Consider the following 24515-nt stretch of genomic DNA (forward strand, 5'->3'; position numbering starts at 1 on the left):
TTGGAACATACTTACACTAAAAAATTATTTATCTGAAATTCAAATGTAACCAGGTATCCATATTTACCTGGCAATCCGATGAGGGAGGCTTTTCAAACCTGCCCTCCCCCAGCTCTGACAACCCCCTCCCCCTTGGCAAGGTCTCAGCACCTACTCCACCCTACTCCTTCTTCCAGATCGTCCTCCACCCTCTGTGGTTCCTGCACAGACCACAGTGCTTTCTCTTCACATTGAAGTCTGAAATCTTCTCAATTAAGTGCGAGCCAAAGCTGGGATTTGATTTTCCAAATCCACCCATCTGGCCGCAAGGGGCCAGACCCAGTCTGGGCCCCTGGGGGCCGAGGACCAGCTCTCCACTGCTCTAGGTATTAGGAAGGGAAGAAAGGTCCTCTTTTGGGACCCCAGCCCCAAGGATAGGCATAGCCCCTCCTGTTCTGGCCCTTTTTTCTATTTGCAACCACACAAAACTAGCAACCAAATGAGCCCAAAATCAAAGGAGCTGACAAGACTGACAACAGCCCCTTCCGCCTGTCCCAGATTTCATTTGTTCTACACGGTGGTGCTGGGAAGCTCGGGGGACCTCGGTGGAATCCTATTATGATATAAAATACAATAAATCAAGGAAGGATCATCTTAAATTATATACTCTTGGAAGTCCTATCAGCACAGTTCCGTGTATACTGCACCATGTTCAATGAGGTGTTAAATGGCTTTTTAACAATATTACATATTTTTAACTTTTTAAAAAATCATAGTGACACCTCTTAGAAATTTGTTCCCTACAAAGACTGCTGTATGCTTTTTTGGTGAGCAAAGCCGCATTATCTCTGCTTGGGGGCTTTTGTGATGAGGTTTTCTTTTGTGGAGGTAGCTTGTCTACCTCAGTGGCTCTGAGCTAAAAGGACCAGACTCTCTGCTGTCTTCATTCCCATAGGGTCCTGCCCAGAAGGCAGCCCCCATCCCCTTCTCCATCCAGAGAGAGTCTAGTGGCTCAGGACTTATCATTTTCTCCTGCTCTGAAATGCACTATCCCAGAGAGCCCCATCTACCTTTACACCATGGCGCCTCCTGCTCAAAAGCCTGCCATGACTCCCTATTACCAGTAAGACAAAGCCTCAATCTCTGTGCTGGCATTAGGCCTCTACAAGCCTCACTACAAGGCACATCTCCCTTATCATCTCCTACTTCAATCATACGGGCTACTGTCTCTGGGAAACACCAACCTATAATATGACTTTAAAAGTATAATGCTGGGGTGCCTGGGTGGCTCAGTCGGTTAAGCATCTGACTTCGGCTCAGGTCATGATCTCACAACTTGTGGGTTCAAGCCCCACATCAGACTCTGTGCTGACAGCTCAGAGCCTGGAGCCTGCTTTAGATTCTGTGTCTTCCTCTCTCTCTGCCCCTCTCCTGCTTGTGCTCTCTCTCAAAAATAAGTAAACATTAAAAAGTTTTTAAAAGTATAATGTTTACTTAGTACAATATCACTGTTACTAAAAGCAGGGCATGAAATATTAACAAATCAATAATTAACATCTGCTTAACACATTTTCAAGAAAGACGAGATAGACCAAAATGTGAAGAAAGACCATTATCTAGGAATGACATTTACAACATTAAAACACTGTGTGCACGTACTATTTCACTGCATCTTTATCACATCCTTCCAGGATAAGCAAGCCAGGTGGTATCATCCCTCTTTTGCTAATGAGGACACCAAGGCTCTAGGCAGGAGTCCTGTCTGCACTACCCAGCACGGCAGCAGCCGAGCTAAACCACAGATTCTCATTCCAAGTGCAGAGCTCATCCTGTTCTACTGTACTAAGCTGTTATTTATCCCAACCTAATTTAGGTCCATTTTTGCTTTATTCTATTTAATAAAGAGACACTCGACTTTCTTTCACTCTCATCCTAGGTGCCCCAGGCCTTCCTCATAGATCCTGGTCACATAAAATGGTGCTGATTAGGGACCTGCTCCCGGCCACCGCCTCCAAAGCTCTTTCCAAGGAACCTCCTCTGTGGGTGAGAAAGGCCCACACTGTGCCTTGGGGAGGCCACGCCTGTTTCTAGCACAGTTTCCCTTAATTACTTTTTCATTGAGATATAATTTTTATACCGTAAAATTCACCCTTTGAAAGTATATAATTCAGTAGTTTTTAGTGTATGTTCAAGGTTGTGCAACCTTCACCGCTAATTCCAGAGCATTTCAACATCTCAAAAAGAAATCCCACGCCCATTAATCACTGCTTATTTCCCATCTGCACCCCCACCCCCAAGCTCCTGTCAACTACTAATTTACTTTCTGTCTCGATGGATTTGCCTGTGCTGGACATTTCACATAAACAGAATCTCATAATAGCTAGTTATTGTCTAGCTATTTTCTTGTCTAGCTATTGTCACTCAGCATAATACTTTCAGGATCCATCTCTGTTGTGGCATGTATCAGTTCTTCAGTCTTTCATGGCCAAATAATATTCCGTAGTATGGCTGTGCTACATTTTACTTATCCATGAGTTACGGACATATGGGTTGTGTCGGTTATGTCACTATGAACGTTCATGTGCAAAGCTCTTGCACAGACGCATGCTTTCAGTTCTCTTGGGTATATACCTAGGAGTGGAATTGCTAGATGTTTTGGAATGAATGTTTGTGTCCCCTCGCCCCCAAATTCCTACGTTAAAATCTTCACCTCCAATGAGATGGCATTAGGAGGTGGGGCTTTGGGGAGGCGATCAGGTCACGAGGGTGGGATTAGTGAATGGGATTCGTGTCCTTATAAAAGAGATCTTGGGGAGCTCTAACTCCCCTTCCACCATGTGAGGACACAGTGAGAAGACAGCCATCTACAAGGCAGAAGTGGGTTCTCACCAGACACTGAATCTGTTGGTGCCTTGAACTTGGACTTGATAGTGTCTAGAAATGTGAGAAATACATGTTTGTTGTCTAAGTCACCCAGCTTGTGGTATTTAGTTATGGCAGCCTGAATGGACTGAGATGCTGGGTCACATGGTAACGCTATGCTTAACATTTTGAGGAACTGTCCAACTGTTTTCCAAAGTGGCAGTACCATTTTCTACTCCAACCAGAAGTATGTGAGGGCTCTGATTCCTCACACCCTCCTCAGCACTTGTTTTTATCCATCTTTTTGATGATAGCCATCCTAGTGGGAGTAAGGGGGTATCTCATTGTGGCTTTGACTCCCTTAAATTTTAAAGCAAATGGTGACAATAACAAGGGAGATAGTTTATTCTATCTAACTTGAATAGCTGTACCTGTAGAGGGAAATGGCCACACTGTATACTTTATTTTTGTCATCTTGGTTACTTATTCCTAGGAAGACCCCAGACTCTGTATATACATTCAAAAGAAAAACAGCAGCTTTCACAGAATAGTACTCACTTGAATGGGATATCCTCTTAATTCACTCAACAAACACTGAGCACCCAGTGCAGAGCATCGTGCTGGGGGTCTGGGAAAGCTCAGCCCTGGCCACCTGGCCCCTGCACCCCAGGACTGCAAGTCTGGTGATAGAGTCAGGCATTTTCAACTCCAAGTTAGCTTCACAAACACTCAGTTTGCAAAAAAAAATATGGCAGAGGAGAGAAAAGTCTTAATATATGAAGTGTTTTATAAATGAACAAGAATTAAGTAGAACTTAACAGAAAAATTCAATAATACAGATGAGCAAGCTATTCAATGAAGTAAAACTACAAATGACTGACAAATGCATGATGTGAAAAACATGTGAAACCTCACTAGCAAACAGTGAAATATAAATGAAAACAATATATGCCTATTAAACTAGCAAAGCTTTTTTCACGGTAATAATATTAGCAAGAATGCAACAGAACAAATATGCTCCATCCATCAGCAGGGATAAGAATTGGTACCACTCTTCTGGAAAGCAGTTTAGCAATATGGATGAAGGTTTATACTCTACCCTCGTGCACTGTTGGTGGGAATATAAACTGGTGCAGCCACTATGTAAAACAGCATGGAGGCGCCTCAAAATTAAAAATAGAAAAACCATATGATCCAGTAATTCCACTACTGAGTATTTACCCAAAGAAAACAAAAACACTAATTTAAAAAGACATACACGCCCCTATGTGTATTGCAGCATTATTTACAATAGGCAAGATATGGAAGCAATGCAAGTGTCCACTGATAGATGAATGGATAAAGAAAACACGGTATGCATAGGGGTGTGTGTATGGGTACACACACACACACACACACACACACACACACACACACACTGGAAAATTAGCCATAGAAAAAGACAAAACCTTTCCATTTGCAACAACATGGGTGGATGTAGAGGGTATAATGCTAAGTGAAATAAGGCAGCCAGAGATAAATACCATATGATTTCACTTAAATGCAGAATCTAAAAACCAAATGAACAAACAAACAAACAAAGCAGAAACAGACCCATAAACACAGAGAACTGACGGTTGCCAGAAAGTGGCGGGGGGAAGTTGGGCACAAGAGGTGAAGGGGAGAGGGAGATACAGACTTCCTGCTATGGAATGAATAAGTCACAGGAATAAAAGGTACAGTATAAGGAGTACAGTCAGTGGTATTATAGTAATGTTTATGGTGACAGATGGTAGCTATACTTGTGGTGAGGACAGCAAGGTATAGAGTTGTCCAGTCCCTATCTTGTACACCTGAAACTAATGTAATGTTCCATGTCAACAATACTCCAATAAAAAAATAAAATGTTTATACTCTTTGACCCACAGTGGGTCCCTTCCCAGGAATCGCTGCTACACAGAAACTCACTGGCCTGGGCAAGGCTTTATATGCAAGGATCATTAGAAAATTTTAAATGAGGAACAGCTAAATGTTGAACAACTAGAGAAGAGTTAAATAAATTATGGAGCTTCAAATACCCTGAAATATGTCAAGGCCTTTAAAATATTTTATTTGAAGAAGATTTAGCATCATGGGGAAATTTTCAAAATCTAATGTCAAGTGGGGGAAAAAAAGAATACAGAATTGCATATTCAACATGATCTCAATCTAAAAATATATACGTGTTAACAGTGGTAGAATGTCTCTAGGTGATGGTGGGATTGTAAATGTTTTTTAAGACCTTTTTCTTTAGACCACTGAATACTTCCCAACTTTTTTATTGTATGTATTATTCTTAGAAGAAAAAAATTATAAATTTATATTAAAAAAGAAAAAAACTACATGCTTTTACTGTGAGTAGGGCAGGCTGCAAGAACTTCTCGGCTAATAGAGGAGATAAGATGAGAATTCAAATGCCTACAAAGCCAGGCAGTATAAGCCAAATGGGAAAAGAGAGTCAAATCAGAAAAAGAAATCATTCTAGGCAGTGGGCACTAGGAAGACTTTATGGAGAGGGGTCTAGAGATGGAACTTGCAGTGTGGGCAGAACCCAGGCATCCAGGTGGGAGAAACCACATGAATAAAGGGGTGGAGGGAGTTCGAAGGGTGCAAGGGTGCCTGGGGAACTCCAGAAAGTCAATGCTGACTGGAAAAGAACAAGCAAGGGAACTGGCCAGAGATGAGGTGAAGCTCACGGACAGATCACAAAGAATATGCTATCCATGACCAGGTAAGGACGTGGCACATGACCCGGGAAGCATTAAAACTCTGAGTGGCTGCATTTCCAAAACTAAAAAGTATACTCAAATTTCCATTTATAATATGTGCATTCATTAAAGAAAATTTCAATTTCTATCCAACAACAACCAGTGTTAAGTGGTTTATTCCTCTTTTTTAATCTACTCACAGGTTTTTGTTTGTTTTCATGCAGCTATGATCTTACCACTTATAGTAGCCTACTTTTTTCATTTAACATTATAACATAAGTATATATTCCCCTGTTATTACAACTTCTAATGCTGCAGGCTTTTAGTAGGAAAATGTGATCAGAGCTGCACTTTGGGAATATTAATTTCATGGCTGGAAAGGGGGCGGCAAAGAGGAAGGTGCTAGAACTAAAGAGGCCAAAAAGAGAGCTGGGCAAATGGCACAGATGAGAAGGACCAGAGCCTGAGGGAGGCTAGGCACCCTGGAAAGGGGGGAGCAGTGTTTGGGCTGTCCCAAGCAGGGCATCGTGGAGGAGTGAGTCTCCAGGGGGTAGGGAAGGGCTTTGGGTCTTAATCCATGAAGGGAAGTCTAGGGAGGGACTGGTTTTAGGGTGAGTGGAATGAGTAAGACAGTGTCATAAAAGCTAAATGGAAGGGGGAGATTCAAGCAAGAGTCAGGTGCTGTGGGAGAGGCTAAAAAGATAAGGATGAATCAAAGGTTGTCAGGGGCCCCGAAGGTGACCTCTGAGAGAGATTAGGTAGAAGAGGAGTCCAGACTGCAAGGGAGTAAGTCATAAGGGGCGATGAGGGGGATGGTAGTGAAGGTGGCTCTTTCTCAGGATGCTTGGGAGAAGGCATGGGTTACAGCTTGAATGGATACAGCACGGTGTGGTGGGAGAAGCCAGAAAACCTGGTTTATCCAAAGGCAGAGGGAGGGGGGCCTAAAGGACAAAGGACAGACGCCTGTTGAACTGCAGGGCGGTGCTGTCCATGACGGCAGTCACCAGCCACAGGTGGCCACGAGCGCTGGAAATGTGGCTAGTTCGCATTGAGATGTGCTGTAAGTGTAAAATTCACACCACAGTTTGAAAGATTTTTTGTATTAATTACCTGTTGATATGATATTCTAGATACATTGGGTGGAACAAAAGATATTGTTAAAATTAATTTCATCTGTGTTTTTTGTTGTTTTTCTTTTTTACTTTTTTGGCTACTGAAAAAATTAAAATTATGCATGTGGCTCTCATTACATTTCTGTTGAACAGCATGGCTGGCTGAAGAACAAAGAGAAGGCAAATCAAGAGGGACCTGGAACATGCCATCATTACAGGCTGATTTGCAGAATATCAAACCGGTGTTTTGGAAACCTTGACAATCAGTGAATTTATTGACAGCCCCACCTTTGGGCCTCAGAGAGATGGGCCTCCCTCTCTGCCCTTTAGTGGGTCATTTTCCAAAGGCTCAGATTCATACATCTGCCAGGCTCAGAACACACTTCGGAGGCACACCCTACAGCAGCCACTCCCTCTGACTTTTGGGAGCATAAAATGTAGAGGAGGAAAGGGAAGGGGTGTGTGGGGGCTGAGGTTCAACCATAAGACCCCAAGGGATAAGAAGGTCTCGGATGGGAGCCCAGGCATAGTCTCAGGCATTAGGACTATCTAGAGAGCAGATCAACTTCTCTAGCATGTCATGAAACCTGAGGGCTTCAGGAAGGTATATAAATTTGAAACCATGGGGAGAAGGGGCAGCCTAGGAGCAATGACTGAAGGTAGTGTAGAGAAGGGACTGGGCACTTAGAAGGCTAAGTGCTCATCCTGGATTTGAAAAAAAAAAATGTGTGGATATATATAAAACTAGAGAGGTGGGGCGCCCGGATGGCTCAGTCACTTAAGCGTCTGACTCTGGCTCATGTCATGATCTCACTGTTCGTGAGTTCGAACTCCACATCCAGCTCACTTCAGATCCTCTGTCCTCCTCTCCTGCCCCTCCCCAACTTGTGCACATTCTCCCTCTCTCAAAAATAAAATAAAAAACATTAAAAAAAATAAAACTAGAGAGGCAATGGGTGATGGCCAAGGTCTCTGCCACCTGGGACAATCCATGGAGCAGCCACAGCCTGAGTCTCTGGCTGCTCAGACAGAACACTTGTCCTGACCATACTACCATGAATGGAGATGCCACAGACAGGATTTTCTGAGAAATCCCCAATCTCAAATATTCTGTCCCTGTTCTCCTGGAATGCAACGGAACTCCCAACACTGCAGCACACACACTGCAGCTCTGAGACAGCTGGTTACACCTGGAAGTCATACCAGTCTCCTGTCCGACCCCATGCACCATCTGTGGGGAATCCTAGAGGAAGCTGGAGTTCTCCACAATCTGTCAGGCAACGGCCTCTCCACCCACCCAGGTGCAGGGATTACACGTACAAAGCAGTGTGGAAATGCAGATACATTCCCCTCCAAACCAAACCAAGGCCACAAGTTGGGGTGGAGGGGACTGGCCTGGTAGGAGAGGCTTAGAAAGGCTTTCTAGAGAAGCTGGGTGGTGGCTCTGCTCACCCATAAACTGCTTTTCATGCAGTTCTCTGATCTCCGGGGTAAGGAAGAGTTTGCTTTGTGGCCTGGCAAGAAGTTTTGTGGGCTAGAAGTTTATTTATAATCCAGTGCAAATGAAGTCTCTCTCATCCAAAAATCTCATCTCGGAGAACAATTATCCAGCCCCCCACCCCAGTTCCCCCACCCTCAGCTTCCTCCTCCCCCTTCCAGGAAAGCAGACAGGCTTGCATTGTTCCAGGTGAACAGTGGTGACAGATGAGGATGATGCCAGGCTGTGTAGGTGGAGGGAAGGGGCTGACAAGACGCTGGAATCGGATTCAGAAGGAGAGATGAGAGCACCACCACACACACAGCTCTGGTTCCCACCCTACACAGGTTAAGTGCAGCTTTCCGCTGTCTCTCCACCCATTAACCTCCACCCACCCACACCTCCTGCCCCCTCCAGGCCTCACCTCCAGGGCCCATTTTAGGTCTGCTGAATTTGGAAGGAAAACAGGAAAACAAAAGAGAAAGTAGAACTGCCATTACCCTGCTCACCTAACCTTGACTTGCGAGAGGAACATGTAATGGGGCTATGTCTGTCTGTCTGTCTGTCTGTGTGGAAGGCCCAGGGGCCCTGCGGATGACCCAGGACAGAGGGACACCCTGGTGCTGCTCTGGACAAGGCAGGCTTGCCCAGGTGCCTTGTCAGGTGCCTTGACAGGGATCCGGGGGCCCCAGAGGAGTGCCCCAGAGATTACCTGCATAGAAAGGCAGGGAGATGTAACCAAAGGAATGCTGTGCTGGAAGTCAGGGCTAGCCTTGTGACTTGGGGCAAATCCCATCACCTACTAGAATCTCAACGCCCTCATCTCTAAAATGGAGCTAAGGACACCTGCTAATAAAACACTGATGCCAACACACTACTGGCGTAAAGCACCGTGGTTGGGCTGGCCATGCCGTGAGTGGCTGAGAGCAGTAAGAGCTGGATGAAAGCCCCACAGGGCTGGCCATGCCTCCTTCTGCTCACTGGCACGTCCTCCTCCCCCAGGATGGAGCTGACACACAGCAGGCACCCATAAATGCTTGTTAAATGAATAAATGGATGAAAAGGAAGTTGAGGGCTGCAGGGCACTTTCAAGGCCTTGAATATTCCAGCACACATCAGAAGATAGTCGAGGCCCCCAGCAGTCTTTGATTCTGACACTGAACATATAGCACAAGGCAGGAAAGGGGGGTATAGGACCCCCATCCACAGGGAGGCCAAGGCTTGAGTCAGAATTACGAAACGCAGATGACCCAGCAAAAGACGACAAATGAAGGTAGCACTAACTGCCACACCAGTAAGGGCCTGGAGGTGGTTTCTCTCAGGAAGATGACCATGAGACAAGTCTGTGTGTACCTGTGAGCAGGATGCAAGCTCAGTTGAGCTGGGAACTGCACCTGGGTGTCCTGTTGGTAAGTCCCTTACTGGCTGGCTGACCTTGGGCCTATCACTGGGAAATCCCCAGAGGCTGAGCCTGTGAGGAGAGAAATAACGTCGAAATGGTGCTCGCAGAAAGGCTGGGTGAACAGCAAACGACCTGGATTACTGCAGGGCCAGCCCTCTCTTCCCTGGCTGGGTTATCTCAGCAAGTCGTCTGCGTCCCATGAAGTTTCTTCTAATGTAAAACAGGAGAACGTGACCCCATGGCTCTCAGCTACTTCCCAAGGGCCCTGACATCCTGGGAGCCTTCTCTGTAGTGTGACTCAGCCTCCCACAGAGAAAACCAAGAGTTGGCTCTAGTCCAGCCGCCACTCACTCCCAGCCATCCTGCTAACACAGGGCAGGAAGGGCAACCATGGCTGGCACCGAGGCCATGAGGTATGAGGAGTTAAAGTCCTCCCCAGGGCCAATGGAAACATACCCTTGGTGTTGAGGGGTGAGCCATTAAACTCAACCATTACTGGCACATGCCTATAAAAAGCACCCAGTGGGAAGAATGTGGCAAGCATTCATTTGCAGACTGCCCCCCCCCAACACCCCTAGCCTCCAGAAACACTCTCAGCTTGAGGTCCACCTAGTGAGCTCTAGATGATCACACCAGTACCTCTTACCACATCCCTTTAGAGTAGATAATTGAGATTAACCTTTTTATTTTAAAAATACATTTAAAAAAATTTTATTGGGGGAGAGGGGCAGGGAGAGAGGCGGACTGAGGATCCAAAGCAGATGGATGCGGGACTTGAACTCACGAGCCATGAGATCATGACGTGAGCCACAGTCAGATGCTTAACCGACTGAGCCACCCAGGAACCCCATAAAAATACATTTTTTAAAAGGCTATGGCAGACTATTCATTGTCTACCTAAATTCATTCTCCCCTTCTTCCAAAACAGCACGCAGTAGCTGGGCGCACAGCTGCCATCCTTGCAGCCACATGATGATGCTCGGGTCAAAGGAGCATGAGTGGAAGTGATGTGTGTGACTCTCCATCATCAGACAAGCCCCCTGCCCTACCTGGACCAGCACCTTTTTGTACTTCCTTCTGGCCTGGACCATGGACAGGCCCCCAAACCCAGCTCTGACTATGCAGATAGGAATAATGTCCTTGTGGGTGGTGGAACAAGCCCATGGAACTGGACCAGGTCACTTCGACTCTCACCTCCTTAAAGATATAAACTCTCATCTCCTTAAAGCCACAGTATCTTGGGGTCTCTGTGTTACGTGCCTTAGCCCTTCCCTCCAAGTAATATACTGCAAACAGGAAAGGTTTCCGGACCTGAGCATCTGATGGCCCATTGTTTCTCCTCCTCTGTGAATACTTGCTCCAGTACAGAAGGGAGAAACCACAACATGCAGAGCACATAAGATGAGGGAAGGCAGGAGGGGGCTGAAAGCGTGAAGACGGAAAGGCTGCTTGAAAAACTGCGGGAGGTTTCTGAGGTAGTGGTCCTGACAAGAGCTGGGCCTGAGCCCAGACACCAGACCAGAGACAAAGCAGACAGAGTGGCTGGATTCTCAAGGGCGGAAGGAGGTGTAGTGGCTGTGCACACTCCACAAGCTGGGAAACAGAGGCCGAGAGGAAAGAAGGAGCAGGCTCTGCGTTATCTCAAGGAGGTGAAGCCCGGTGTGTGGAAAGTGCGTGCGGTCTGGTGTCAGAAGACCTGGGTTCAGATCTCAGTTCAGTTACTTATTATTAGATGAGTGGTGGTAACTGAGTTGCTCCCCCTAGTGAGCCCTGGATTCTTCTATAAAATAAGAATGTACTATCTACTTCCCAGGGACTGTTCATAAACTAAATAGTGTGATGATATATAATGTCTGAAAAGCAATGATCTTCCACTGCTTATCTGGGTTTAGATACAGTGAAAGCAAGAAACTGAGGACCCCAACCAATCTATCCCCAGTCCCTGAGGGGGGTCAGGAGGGGAAGGACATCAACTGGTATTTGTCCAGTGTCTTGAAGCACCAGGAACACTGCTGGGTGATTTTCCCAGAACATCCCCCAGGGAAAGGGACACATGACCAGACCCACGAGGGTTCCAGTCTGGGGCCTCAAGGCACTGTGCACATGCAGCCTAGCCTCACGCACCCAGCCTTGGACGGCAAGGGCTGGGGGCAAGGCTGCTGCTCCCACAGCCCTTTGGGCAACACCTCAGGGACTCTGCCCATGAGGGGGAAGAGGCCCCCAAAGACAGGGACCACCCTGCTGGAGAAGGGGCTGCACTCCTCGGTCCAGTGGCCTCATCGGGCTCTTGCCTGGGGATAATAGCCCTTCACTACAGAGTCCGCATGTCCTCTGCCTAAAAGCAGGGGCACTGGGAGGTATTTGGAGAGCTGCTAACTCAGGAGGGAAAGCAAAGCCTGAAGCTTCTCAGGAGGCTCTCAGCAAGCTGCTGGGCCTGGGCTGGCACAGGCTATGGAACACCTCACATTCCTGTCTGATGGGCCCTCAGCATTTCCACACAGCAAATGCAGGAAAGCAAAAGGTGCCCCAGTACTTTGCCTCAGAAGCCTGGGCCTCAGGCTCAGGCTCTGAACTGGGGGCACAGTGAGGGATTTTTCCAGAGGTTGGGGCAGCGAAGTCCCTGAGGCCTGCAGTGGGACTAGAACCACCCAGTGGCTCCCGTCTCATCGTTGGGCCCGTTTTCCTCTTTTTCTTCCACAACCCAAGTTCCTCTCTTTCTTCACAAAATTACTAGAGCTGATGGAGGAAAGTGAGTGGAAACTCAGCCCATGCCTGGCCCCGCAAGGCCGTCCCCCATAGTCCCAGCACCACCCTCTGCTGAGCCCACCACACAGATCCTTGGCCTCTCCACCCATCTGGCCTGTGTTCCTCTGCCAAAGGGCACGTCCACGATCCTCTGTCTTCTCCTAAAGGTGACCTCCTATGTCAGCCTAAAGCCCTGTCTGTTCCTTAGTTGACCCCCATGTTCCCTGCTAGAACATCAACCTCTCTTAGTCCCAGCTGCTTAGACCCGCCCCAACCCCAATCCCACCGTGAAGAGCCCTCTCCTCCTCACCTCTCCCCAAAGACTCAGCACATTCTGCTCTGACCCTCCAGGACATAGGCATTTCCCAGGAACGCTTTGGGATCCAGGAAAGCATCGCGATGCCCTGCGGGGCAGAGTCTCAACCCCTGAATGACTGACGCCCCATCCTGAGAGTTCCCAGACCAGAAGAGCCAGGAGAGAGCTTTCTTCTCCCCATCTGGAGGAAGCAGAGTCCCTCCCAGGGCTGAGGTGGATGGAAAGAGCCTGAGTCCTTAGGAAGGCAGACTCGAGCGGAACCCAAGCCAGCAACACCAGATGCTCTCATTCCCCGGCCACGTGCCTGCGCCTGGGATGACAAAGTGTGAGAACTTCAGAGGAGAGGAACGCGGCAGCCCACATCCCACCACCAAAACCCTGAGTGCCCTGCCCCACATCAGCCACAAAGGCAGGAAAGCCTGACCAGGCTCACAGCTGGCATCCGCCATTCCTGATGATCTGCTGTGGACTAAGGCCTGTGCCAAGGGAGCCACCATGGGAAGGAAGCCTGGGGTGCATCCTTTGTAGTCCCCTAGTTGAAGCAAATAATCACTCCCCAAATAAATCAGCTTTGAGAGTTTGAATGTTTGTCAGCAGGCCTTTCTTAAAGAAGGCCACAGCTACAGCAGAAAGCAGAGCCCAGCAAGGCCACCTTGGACCCTGGGGAACCTGAACCCTGACAAACAGAGGAGAGGGCACACGTACCCAGAAAGGTGGGCACCGCAACACTCAGCCACAGGTTCTCTCCTGGTCGGTTAAGGTCTTCACGCTGAGAAGTATCCACAGCAAATTACTAAAGGATCAGCCGGGTGGCTCTCTGGGTGCTGAGACCACATCTCACAGAGCCTCAAAACCCCACACGGTGCCTGGTACGTGGCAGGCACTTGATAAAGGTGTGGTGAGTAAGAGAATGGGCAAACACGTCAAGGAATGACTGGCTTAGCCTAAGCACGGCCGCTTCCAGGCAGCAGTTATGTACACAAGGAATACAGACTGATTTGACCTCAGCATGAGCTCAAAATAATTGAGAGAGGAAGTCTGCTGCAAATCATCCACTGCATTCCCAGCTATCAAATGCATTTAGAAAGCCTCTGCTGCTTGGTATCATCCATGCTGCCGGCCTCCTTGCTTCACGCAGCTAACTGGATTGACACCCAGAGGGAAGGGGAACTCTCTTGGAGCCTCCCAGTCTCAGCTGGGCTGCTCCAGGAGCCAGAACAGGACTGGGAGAATGAGGGCTGAGGAAGGGACATATTCTCCCTACCCCGCCACCTCAGGTGTCACAGCATTGATGCCCCTTGTCCTGAAGGGCTTTCAGGAGTTGGGACAGAGGTCCTTTTGAGTATCTCAAGTGCTAGCATGAGCCACCTAAACTAAATTGCCCTTGTCAAAGTAAAGCCACTGCCTGGCACTTGCAGGGCTGGTCCCAGCTTTCATCACTGCCACTTGCTGAGCTATGGAATTTGGCCAGGAGCCCCCGAGCCCCCTGTCCCTCCAGGTAGCACACGATCAGGACTGAGGAAGCACAGGCCCTGGGCTGGAGTCCAATCCCATTTCTACTGCAGTCACTTGGGAATCTTAGGACACTTCTCTTGACCTTTTGGTTCTTATAAAATCGGCATAGGACTTCCCCGTACTTGATGGAGAAGTTTCCACTGATGGTTATGGTCAACTCCCAACTATCCATATTACGGGAATCAAATCAGTATTTGGCTAACCCCATGAGTCATGCTATAAGCAAAAAACATGGCCCCTGCTCAAGGCACTCTCCATTAAGGTAGGGATCACAAGGGAAACCACACAAAGAGATAATGAAGAGCAAGATGGCTAGGTTTAGACTGGAGATGCCTCCCGTGGGCTAGAGAGGCCAAGACAGGCTTCAGGAAGGGGTGAGGTCTGGGTGGGGAGCTGAATGGAATCTGGATGGGGAGGGGAAATTTTTGAACAAAAGCAAAACCTTGAAAAACTATGGCATGACCAGGGTGGTAAAGAGGATAGCCAGCAGGATCAGAGAGTGACAGGGGATAGATGCTGCATATTCAAGTGGCCCAGATGATGAACCACTGTCTACCAAAACAGGAAGTTTGGTATCACAGGCAATAAAGAGCCACTGCAGGTTGGGCGGGATAGGGGGAGGGATTTCATGATGAGATGATATTTAATAGTGTCTACTGAGTGCTTATAGTATGCAGGTAAAACCCATCTAATCCTCATGACACCCCACGAGGCAGTGCAATTAGAATTTCCATTTTACAAAGAAACTGAGGCATGAGGCACCTGGGTGGCTCAGTCGGTTAAGCGTCCGACTTCGGCTCAGATCATGATCTCGCGGTTCCTGGGTTCGAGCCCACACCAGGCTCTGTGCTGACAGCTCGGAGCCTGGAGCCTGCTTTGGATTCTATGTCTCTGTCTTTCTCCGCCCCTCCAGGCCTCGCGCTGTCTCTTAAAAATAAATAAACATTTTAAAAAGAAAATGAGGCATAGCAAGACTAAGCAACTTGCTGAAGACGACACAGCTAGGAAATGGCTAACCACCATACAACACTGCTCCTCACTGCCACCAGGAAGGAAGAATAATTTGTCTCTAGCTGCAGAGAGGGGTAGAGACAACGAGGTCTGCAGACTCTAGGAATACTGCCGCATTAGGGAGATAAGGGTGAGGGTGGACTGGAGAGATGAATCCAAGAGATCCCATGAGGGAGTACTGACAAAAGTACTGACTGACCCACATTGGGTCCATGGAGACCTGAACGCTCAGAAGACCTAGGACAGACATGGAAAAGTTGAGAAGGACACCAGTTATGGGGCAGATGCGTTGAGAGTCGTCCACACTGTGGACACTTGTCACATCTCTCCTTGGTAGAAAGTTGTTCGCCCACACAGCTTAATGCTCAGCTTTAGCCCAGGCCTTTTTGAGTTAGTCCCACCCTCTCTCTGCCCCTCACAGGCCCCTCCCCCCATGACACCTCTACCCCTACCAGAGCCCCTGCTCCAGGGCAGCACATCTGTTCCCAGGGGAAATGGACCAGCTCTGGTTAATGTCTGTTCACAGCCACAGAGTCCAAAGTGGGGGACTTGTTATGTCCGCGGCTGTGCGTGTGAAAGCATGCATACATGTATCAAGATCCTGCAGATATAAACAGCTCCATCTCTGAGAAGGAAGCATACTCTCATTTTTCCTCAGTGGACGACAAATAGAGATAAACCAGGCGCTGAGTTTTCCTAGGTCCTGCTGCCAGCAATCGCAGCCAAGAGGGCTTTCCACAGGGTGTCCTTCCTGGAAACTGGGCCCCGAAAGTCAAGTGTCAAGGCACCACCCCAGCATCACCCCAGACTACTCTGTCTCTAGGCTCAGCCACCCATTGGGACAGACCCCTCTGTTGCCTGTTTTCAGAGTAATCTGGAGACGGAAGGATATTTACAACCCAAGGTTAGCAGCCACCATCTTGCTTTCTTGAGAAAGAATGTCTGTAGCTAAGAATTTGTCCCAGGAATGCATGAGGGGCCAGAAGGATGAGAGGCCTCAGGCAGGCCAGCCTTTCTAAGGGCTGATTTCATCCTTCAGTGTCCACTGAGGGCCCACTGTGTGCTGGGCACTTTGGCATCCAGAGATGCTGGACCGGGCGCTCACACGGCATGGGGATAGCTGGGGGGCTGGGCAAGATGACCACAAAGGCGGTGTTTAGGCGTGGGAAGAGAACACTTTGTTCCTCTGTCCATGTCGACATCTGTTCTGGTGACTGTTAGGCACTTGCCATGAGGAAGACAGCAGAATTCCTTGGGCTCCCTGCAGGTCTTCCGAGTAGTAGCGGGAGTTCTGGTGGTGACAGTGATGTGGGGGTTCTTAACCCAAAGACTGGGTTCTTTCGTGGCTGTGGGAGACTGTGTGTGAAGCTGACCCGTAAGTCCTCAACGTGCCTGCTCTCCAGGGCAAGGGCTGCAGCGAGGTATGGGGGGACTCAAGGGCCGCTTGGTAGTTCTGCCTGTTTTAGCAGGACTGTCACTAAGGTGGTCCTCGGTCTGGAGGCCCACCAGACTGAAGGGCAAGGAGTGATTCCTTGCCCTGAGTGTAGCCAAGGTGGTCCCAGTTAAGCTAAGGGGTACAGGGACAGGCTCTGGACCCTGGCACTTCTACAAGAGAAATCAGAATTTCTTCTGAGGACTGTAAGTTCTTTCTGCCCAAGCCAGGGCCTCCCAGTCCAGGAACATCTCATTAGGGGAAGGAGACACTTGTTTCTAGAAGGCTTTCCTCCACTAGAGGCCTCAGGACATAACCTGCTAAGAGGAAATCACAGTCAGCCAATGGCCAGCCTGCCTACAACGTGCCTGCCCAGTGAGAGCTAAAACATGTAACAACAGACCCCTCAGTCTTCGCCCCACGTGCCCTCAGAGCAGAGTAGGCCAAGTGAACTAAGAGGATGAACTGGTCAGAAGGAGAGGCTGGCGAAGAGAAGTTGAGGCAGGCAGGTGGAAGGAACCAGCACTAAGTCCCCATCAGGAAAAGGGCAGGAAGAAGATGTTTCACTGAAATATTCCCAAAGCCGAATTTTAGACAATAGCTCCTTTCTCCATCAGCATTCTTCCCAGAATTAGGATTTGCATCTGGTGAATTCCCGTCATCCCCTGGGGAAGTTTCATCCTCTGGTGTTTCAAGCATGGAGTGCTTTTTATCCGTGCTGATGCAGACCAACAGAGACACGCCCCAGCAAGAAGAAGGGAACTCAGACCTTTCTAAAATTGTGCATGTATTCACCCACACAAACACATGCACCTGTCCACCGCCAGTTGACAAGAACAGAGCAGACAAGAGCTGGAGATCTACACGGCAGCCAAGATGATCTTTTCAAAACAAAGATCTGATCGTGTAAACTACACTTCCTCTCCCACTTCAAACTCTGATAACTTCTACATCTCTTGGAATAAAATCCAGTCTCCTTAACTCAGCTACGTGTGCTCCTGTCATCTGCTTCCTTCTGCCTCTCCAGCCTCATCTCACACTACCTCTTGCTATCAGTACCCTTGAATTCAATCCCTGCTCCATCCTGCCACAGGGCGTTTGCATATGCTAGTCCCTCTTCCAAGAAAACCCCACTGCCATGCTCACCCCTTTTTGCATAGTTGTCATCTACTCTTCCTTTAGAAGAGTGTAATCATTTCAGCCTGTAGGTAAATTTTCTCACATTTAAACTGTGGGCCACTTGGGAAGAGCTGATCCTTCAGAAAGAGTGAAGGGCTGCTATGCATGAAATTGACCTTACAGACTTCTTGAGTGAAGAACTGAAGGGTCACAGATAGCAAACAGAGAGGCGAAAGCTGCCCTTCTTAGTCTGTACTCAGTCTCTTTCAGACAAAGAAAGACAAATATTCAATTCCTCTGAAAAGCCTTTTCTGACCTCCCAAAGTGACTGCGACGTCCCCACAACAGCCAGCACAGGCCCATGTCTCCCTCCCTTTTGTGCTGAGCACAAGCGAAATTTTACCATTGTCAATGTGATTTCTCATCAGAGAACCACTTGCCCACTAGACTGACAGCTCCATCAGGGCAAAGCCCAACTGCTTACAGTGAAATATCAGCACCGAGCACAGCATCTGGCACAGAATAAATGCTCAAGAAACACTGTATGAATGAATGAGTAGATGGATGAATGGATGAATGAATGAATGAGAAAAACCAGTTCTGAGCTGGGCATTCTCCAAAGCTGGATCCTTAAATTACACCTCAAAACAAAGCTGAGAAACAGCTAGGGCATGGCAGTCACCTGCCTACCTCTTCACCCATAGGCAGGAAGCCTTCCTTCTCCAACATGTTCACCCACCGGTCATCTTCAAATTTCAGATCCTGAAAGGGCTTTTTCAGATGAGGAGACACATTCACTGCCCAAGATCACACATCAGGCAGCAGCACAGCTCCTGGACCAAAATGTGCCGCTCTGCTAGAGCAGGCCAGGCCTTGCCACAAATACACCCTGGAATCTCGGGGGCTTACCTCCAGACAAGCTTAGTTCTGGCTCATGAAATACTTGAAACAGGCTGAGTGGCTACTCCCTCTGGGTCACGTGGCCTCTTGGGTCACCACTGAAGGGCAGGAGAAGGCGGGGGACTGCCTGGATGGGCACACGTTGTGGTATACATGGCTCCTGTCCACATTCCACAGGCTACAATTCAGTCATCTGGCCCCAAACTCACTTTGAGGGAGGCTGAAAAACTCATGAAGAGGGGACAGTATGGAGAACACATCCCTACTACTGTCCTGCTGCTCCTCACTAGGGTTATTTCCAGCCAGAGTCCTAAAGTGACCATAGCCTCCACTGGCCAAGTGGCCCCAAATCCCAACCAGGAGGACAAAGCTTCCTACCCCGAGATGATATACTGACCAGGAGCCCAATTTCCCAGAGCAGAGAGCCCTCAGGCAGAGATCAGCAAGTGGTCTTCCAGATTGGTGTGGGGGCTGAGCGACAACAAAGACCACACCCTAGTCCCCTGACTATACTGACCTCACACCTCAGAGGCTCCAGATGGTCCAGCTGGTCCTGTCCCACGGGAGGGCAGCCTGACACTATCCTTAGGAAGCCCCGCTACCATGTTCAAACTATAGGCTCTTATTCTGGTCATCTGCCTGTCAGAGATGCCAAAGGAATGCCAGGAGGAGGAAGCCCTGGCAAAGGAAAGTAACCAGGAGCTCAGGTCCTGGCCCTAGTCTGATTGGGGAAATGTCTTAGTTGCACCTCTTCTGGCCTTTGTTCCCTGGAAGGTAAAACGAGAATGCCCAGCACCCCCCCCCCCCCTTCTACGGTCCGGGGTTAGGGTGCAGATCAAAGAAGGGAGGTAGAAAATGGCGTTCAGATCAAAGCGCCCTCAGTTATTATAGACAGAGTCACCTGAAGCTCCAGGGTGGCTCTTCTCTCGGCCCATCCTCTGACTCTGCCAAATAGGCCAGTGCTGCTGATGCCCTGTGCCACACTCTCATTTTCCAAGTATTCTAGCCTAGCTTCAGGAACTCAGGCTGGAATTCTCCAAGCGAAGTGAATTCCTGGTACTGGCTAGCTTCTTTGTCCTATGGTACATGGACACAGCATGAGACACAAACGTTCACTTTCAAATGTTTCTCCCACCCACCACACAGATGTCCACTGTCTCTGGTCAAGGCACTCTGGGATCACATCTGGTCTTATGCCAGTATTGGTTCTGGAGCTGGAGAGTGGGGTTGATGTGGGGTAGTGTTGGTACAGAGGACCCCCGGGGCAGGAGGAGCTGGGGGAGGGGCCCTCACAAGCCATTACAAGGCTGAGTCTGGGCCAGGGAACTCCCCTCCAGCAGGACTTCTGAGGCAAATCTCTTGAAATAACCCTGATTCTCTCCACTCTGGGGAGGGGAGCCTTATGAGGTAAAAAAGGAACAGACAGGGCAGGAGGCAAGAGGCTTCAGGCCCACAGAGCAGGTGGATTTTCCAGAACTTTGAGACAATCCAGGAGAGCAACTGCTGCTGCCTGGGGTGGGGGTGCGGAAATGGGGGAGACGGGAAGGGGAGGAGAAGGTGTGAGAAGGGAGTGGGTGAGGCAGACAATGGAGGCTGTCAGGAGATGCTTGTGTGACAGCACAGAGCGTGGGAAGGGCATGTGGGTGAGGGTGGGGTCGCCTCACAGGGGCTCAGAGAAGCAGGGACTTTGGAAGGGGGTGCTCAGTAACTGCAAAGTTTAGAAACCCATGGGGTTAGCCAACTGTCTAACTTCAGACAGGTCTTAGCCAACTGTCTGAAGAGCAGTCCAAAAAAGTTTCCAAAATTGCATTTGTCTTCCCTTCTTTTAAGGGTCTCACCATGGAAAGTTTCTACGTTAACTTTAGTAGATTATCCTTGCTTTTGCGGAAGAAGAAACAGACTCAAAGGAGAAACGAACTCAGCCCGAGGCTGCACAGAAGAAACAACAAATGCAGGGTCAGAATTCAAAGCCAGTTCCCTTCCACCCCAAAGGACACAGCCAGACATCCCTGGCTCTGAATATCCCCTCCCCACAAAGGGTCAGACACTCCTAGCTAGGGCTCCTTCCCTCATTAGATGTAATTCTTCCGTCTCCTGGTCTCCAAAACAGGGAGTTCAGGTTTGAACATTTTGGTCTCCTAGAAAAAAATAAGCCAGAAAAATCCCAGTTACGATGACCACTGCCATCAGCATGGCTATCAACCACCAACATTTACAGGGAGCCATGAAAATGAGCAAGAACTGAGGGAGTTGAGTGGGAAAATGACAATCATGCCCTCTGCCTTCCGGTGGACATTCTGGTCCCTATGGGAGAAACCAAGTTCCAAACACTGGTGTTTGGGGGACTGTAGATCCTGGGCCCCACCTCCCCAGAGGAGGAAGCACAGAGAAGAGGTGTGTGAGACCTGGCTGACAAGCCTTATCAGCCTCATTTACCAACCTAAACCACTAAACCATAGTGCTACAAACTATCTGCCACCGGCCTGGTCAGCTTCCTCTCCTGGAGTCTGAAATCAGGGCAGGCATGTACCCACAAGGCCAGGGCCTGGAGTCACCACCTCTGATGCTCCTCAGATACTCTCTCCCCACCATGAGCAGTGCAAACAGCAAGTGCCCTTGCCCCCCATGGCACTTCACCTCTATCCATGGCAAGTACCTGACTGTGCCCCAGTCTTCTGTGAAATGGAGATACCCTCTAGGCTGGCGTGAGGATTAAATGAGTTGTAAATGAGTTGCTATATTGGAAAGCACTAATAGTGCCAATAAAGATTGTTACCAACATAATTACTGTCTGAGAAAGGGATGAACACAGATGGGCCCCAAACAGGCATGATCTGCCTGTCTTTCCCCTTCCTTTGCTTCTCCAGGTAAGGGCAGGAAGCAGGAGCTCACGATTAGTTCTGTCCCCGAGAGGTCAGGCCCCAGCGCCCAGGAGACAGCAAACCTGGGTTCCATTCCTGGCCTCTCTACTTTGTGATAGGACTTTAGGCCAGTTACTTAAAGCACCTAAGCTTCAGTCTCCCGACCTGCAACAAAGAGATTATGACAGTATTTTCTCCATAGGGTGGTTTGAGGATTTTACAGGTAATATTAAGTGTAAACTGCTAACACATTTTTTTTAATAAAAACAGTGTAATATTACTGTTCCATTCTTCCATTACTGGAGGACAGCAGCTCTCTCCTTTCCAGCAAAGGCCAAGAATGTTCTCAGCTCCCTTTCCTCAGAGCTGAGGTCTCAGCCATATTGTGCCAGAATGTGGGGATGGGAGCTCACCATCTGCTTCAGCCACAAGACCACCGTCTCCACTCTCCTGAGAGTCTTAACCTGTGGCCTGTGCAGCAGGTTCTCACAAAACCAATCCCAGAAGCCTCTCCCCAAAGGTGCCGTGAAACGGGCTCAATGGCCAGAGGGTCTCTTCGGTGCAGCTCTGCTCATTGGCTTGGGAGAAGCTGGATGACTTAGCAGCTGGGTGCACCTCGTGAATGTGTAATCAGTGCAGTTGCACAGAGCCATGCGCTCAGTTTAATGATCTGTTATCATCTCGAAATTCTCAATACTTCCGGAACAGGGGGCCCGGGGTTTTCATTTTGCACTGGGCCCTGCAAATCACACAGCAGGTTTAGCAGGCTTCTCCACTGGTCTCCCAGGGACTTCTCCTGTCACTTCCAAGCGGCACCACTGTCACCAGGCTCAGGCTCCATGTTTGAAATCTTTCCTCCATATCAAGGCTCACCTGGATGCCTAAAACCCTCTCTGGCTTCTACCTTTGCCCCTTGCGGTTTCTTTTCAACAGGCAACCAGAGGATCCTTTTAAAATATGAGTCAGCGTACTGTCACCCCTTGCTCAAACCCTGTAATGGTTCTCATTCCACTCAGAATAAAAGGAAGGACCAAGTCCTGACAGTGGTCCTTGAGTCTGTATCCTTCCCTTCCCTTCCCTCACTGACTTATCTGGAGTCCTCCCCTTTGCTGCCTCCACTCCAGCCACACTGGCCTCCTTGCTCTGTTGCAAAAAGGCCACCAGGCACATTCCCACACCAGGGTCTTTGCTCTGGTTGTTCCCTCTGCAGAGGACCCACTTATTCCAGATATCCTTTCTAAACAGAGGACAAAACAGCCCTTTAATGCCAGAAAAGTCCTCTAAAATCATATCTATCCCTTCATCCCTAAATTGGACTACACTTAATCTGGCTTTTAAAAATGCATGGAGGGGGCGCCTGGGTGGTTCAGTCAGTTAAGCATCCCACTTTGGTTCAGATCATGATCTCACAATTTGTGGGTTCGAGCCCTACACCAGGTTCTGTGCTGACAGCCCAGAGCCTGCTTCAGATTCTGTGTCTCCCTCTCTCTCTGCCCCTCCCCAACTTGTGCTCTTTCTGTCTCAAAAATAAATAGACGTTAAAAAAAAATTTTAATGCATGGAATGTTGGTGAAGATGTGGAGAAATTGGCACCCCTCTGCATTGTGTATGTGTGGTGGGGGGGCATGTAAAATAAGGCAACTGCTGTGGAAAACAGTATGACAGTTCCTCAAAAAACTAAACATAGCATTATGATATATGATCCAGCAATTTCACCTTGGGGTAGACACCCAAAAAGAATTGAAAGCAGAGACTCAAATAGATACTTGTACCCCATGTTCACAGCAGCATCATTCAAAACAGCCAAAATGTGCAAACAACCCAATGTCCATGGGCGGATGGATGGATACGCAAAATGTGGTAGATGCACTCAATGGAATATTATTCAGTCTTAAAAAGGAATGAAATTCTAATACATGGGACAAGATGGATAAGCTTTTTTTTTAATGTTTATTTATTTATTTTGAGAGAATGAGTGGGTGAGAGGGGCCCGAGAGAGAGGGAGACAGAATCCCAAGCAGGCAGTGTGGGGCTCGATCCCACAAACAGTGAGATCATAATCTGAGCTGAAATCAAGAGTCAGACACTTAAACAACTGAGCCACCCAGGCGCCCCCGGATAAACTTTAAAGGCATTATCCTAAGTGAAATTAGCCAGACACAAAAGGACAGATGTTGTAGGATTCAACTTAAACGCTGTAAAATTCACTGGGACAGAAAGTAGAATAGTGGTTACCAGGGGGAAGGGAGGATTAGGGAGTTATTATTTAAAAGGTACAGAGTTTCTGCTTAGTTATGATGAAAAAGTTCTGGAAATGGGTAGTGGTGATGGTTGCATAACCTTGTGAATGTGCTTACGGCCACTGAATTGTACACTTAAAAATGGTTAAGGGGCACCTGGGTGCCTCAGTCAGTTAAGCATCCAACTTTGGCTCAGGTCATGATCTCACAGTTCGTGAGCTTGAGCATCGGGCTCTGTGCTAACAGCTCAGAGCCTGGAGCCTGCCTCGGATTCTGTGTCTTCCTCTCTCTCTGTCCCTCCCCTGATTGCTCTCTGTCTCTCTCTCAAAAATAAACATTAAAAAAAATTGTTTTTAAATGGTTAAAATAGGGGCACCAGGGTGGCTCAGTCGGTTGAGCATCGGACTCTTGGTTTCAGCTCAGGTCATGATCTCATGGTTGTGGGACTGAGCCCCGCATCGGGCTCTACACTGACATCACAGAGCCTGCTTGGATTCTCTCTCTCTCTGCCCCACTCCTACTAGTGCGCTCGTGCCCTCTCTCTCTCAAAATGAATAAACATTCTTTTTTAAAAATCCAGATAGTTTTTAAAAAATGGTTAAAATAACAACCTTCTTGTTATTGTATCTTATCAGAAGAAAAAAAAAGCAGGAGAGTAGAAGATTCAATTAGATATGGAATCTACTCCGGCCCCCTGAACTCCCTTCTGGCCTAATCAGCGTCCTCCACAGTCACCCCAGGGTCTGATGCTATTCCCACGTAGCAGTGACCACCGTGCACAACAGGTGGGAAGAGGGGTGCTCCAGGTCTGCTGTACC

At 48.5% G+C, this 24515-nt stretch overlaps 1 protein-coding gene across 2 annotated transcripts in view; it reads right to left on the reverse strand.

The window, feature by feature from the left end:
• The window catches only part of ADCY5 (adenylate cyclase 5), a 146313-nt gene that overhangs the window by 67263 nt on the left and 54535 nt on the right, over window positions 1–24515 (reverse strand). The window contains exon 1 of one of the 2 annotated variants that reach the window (XM_042998281.1): window positions 18387–18425. The exons of the other annotated variant lie outside the window; for it this stretch is intronic. Within the exon in view, the coding sequence (XP_042854215.1) occupies window positions 18387–18425 (39 nt within the window). Of the gene's footprint in view, window positions 1–18386; window positions 18426–24515 lie in introns of those variants that run through there. 2 annotated transcript variants of the gene reach the window in all.

This window comes from Panthera tigris, chromosome C2 (genome assembly GCF_018350195.1).
Source record: "Panthera tigris isolate Pti1 chromosome C2, P.tigris_Pti1_mat1.1, whole genome shotgun sequence".
Classification (NCBI taxonomy): domain Eukaryota; kingdom Metazoa; phylum Chordata; class Mammalia; order Carnivora; family Felidae; genus Panthera; species Panthera tigris.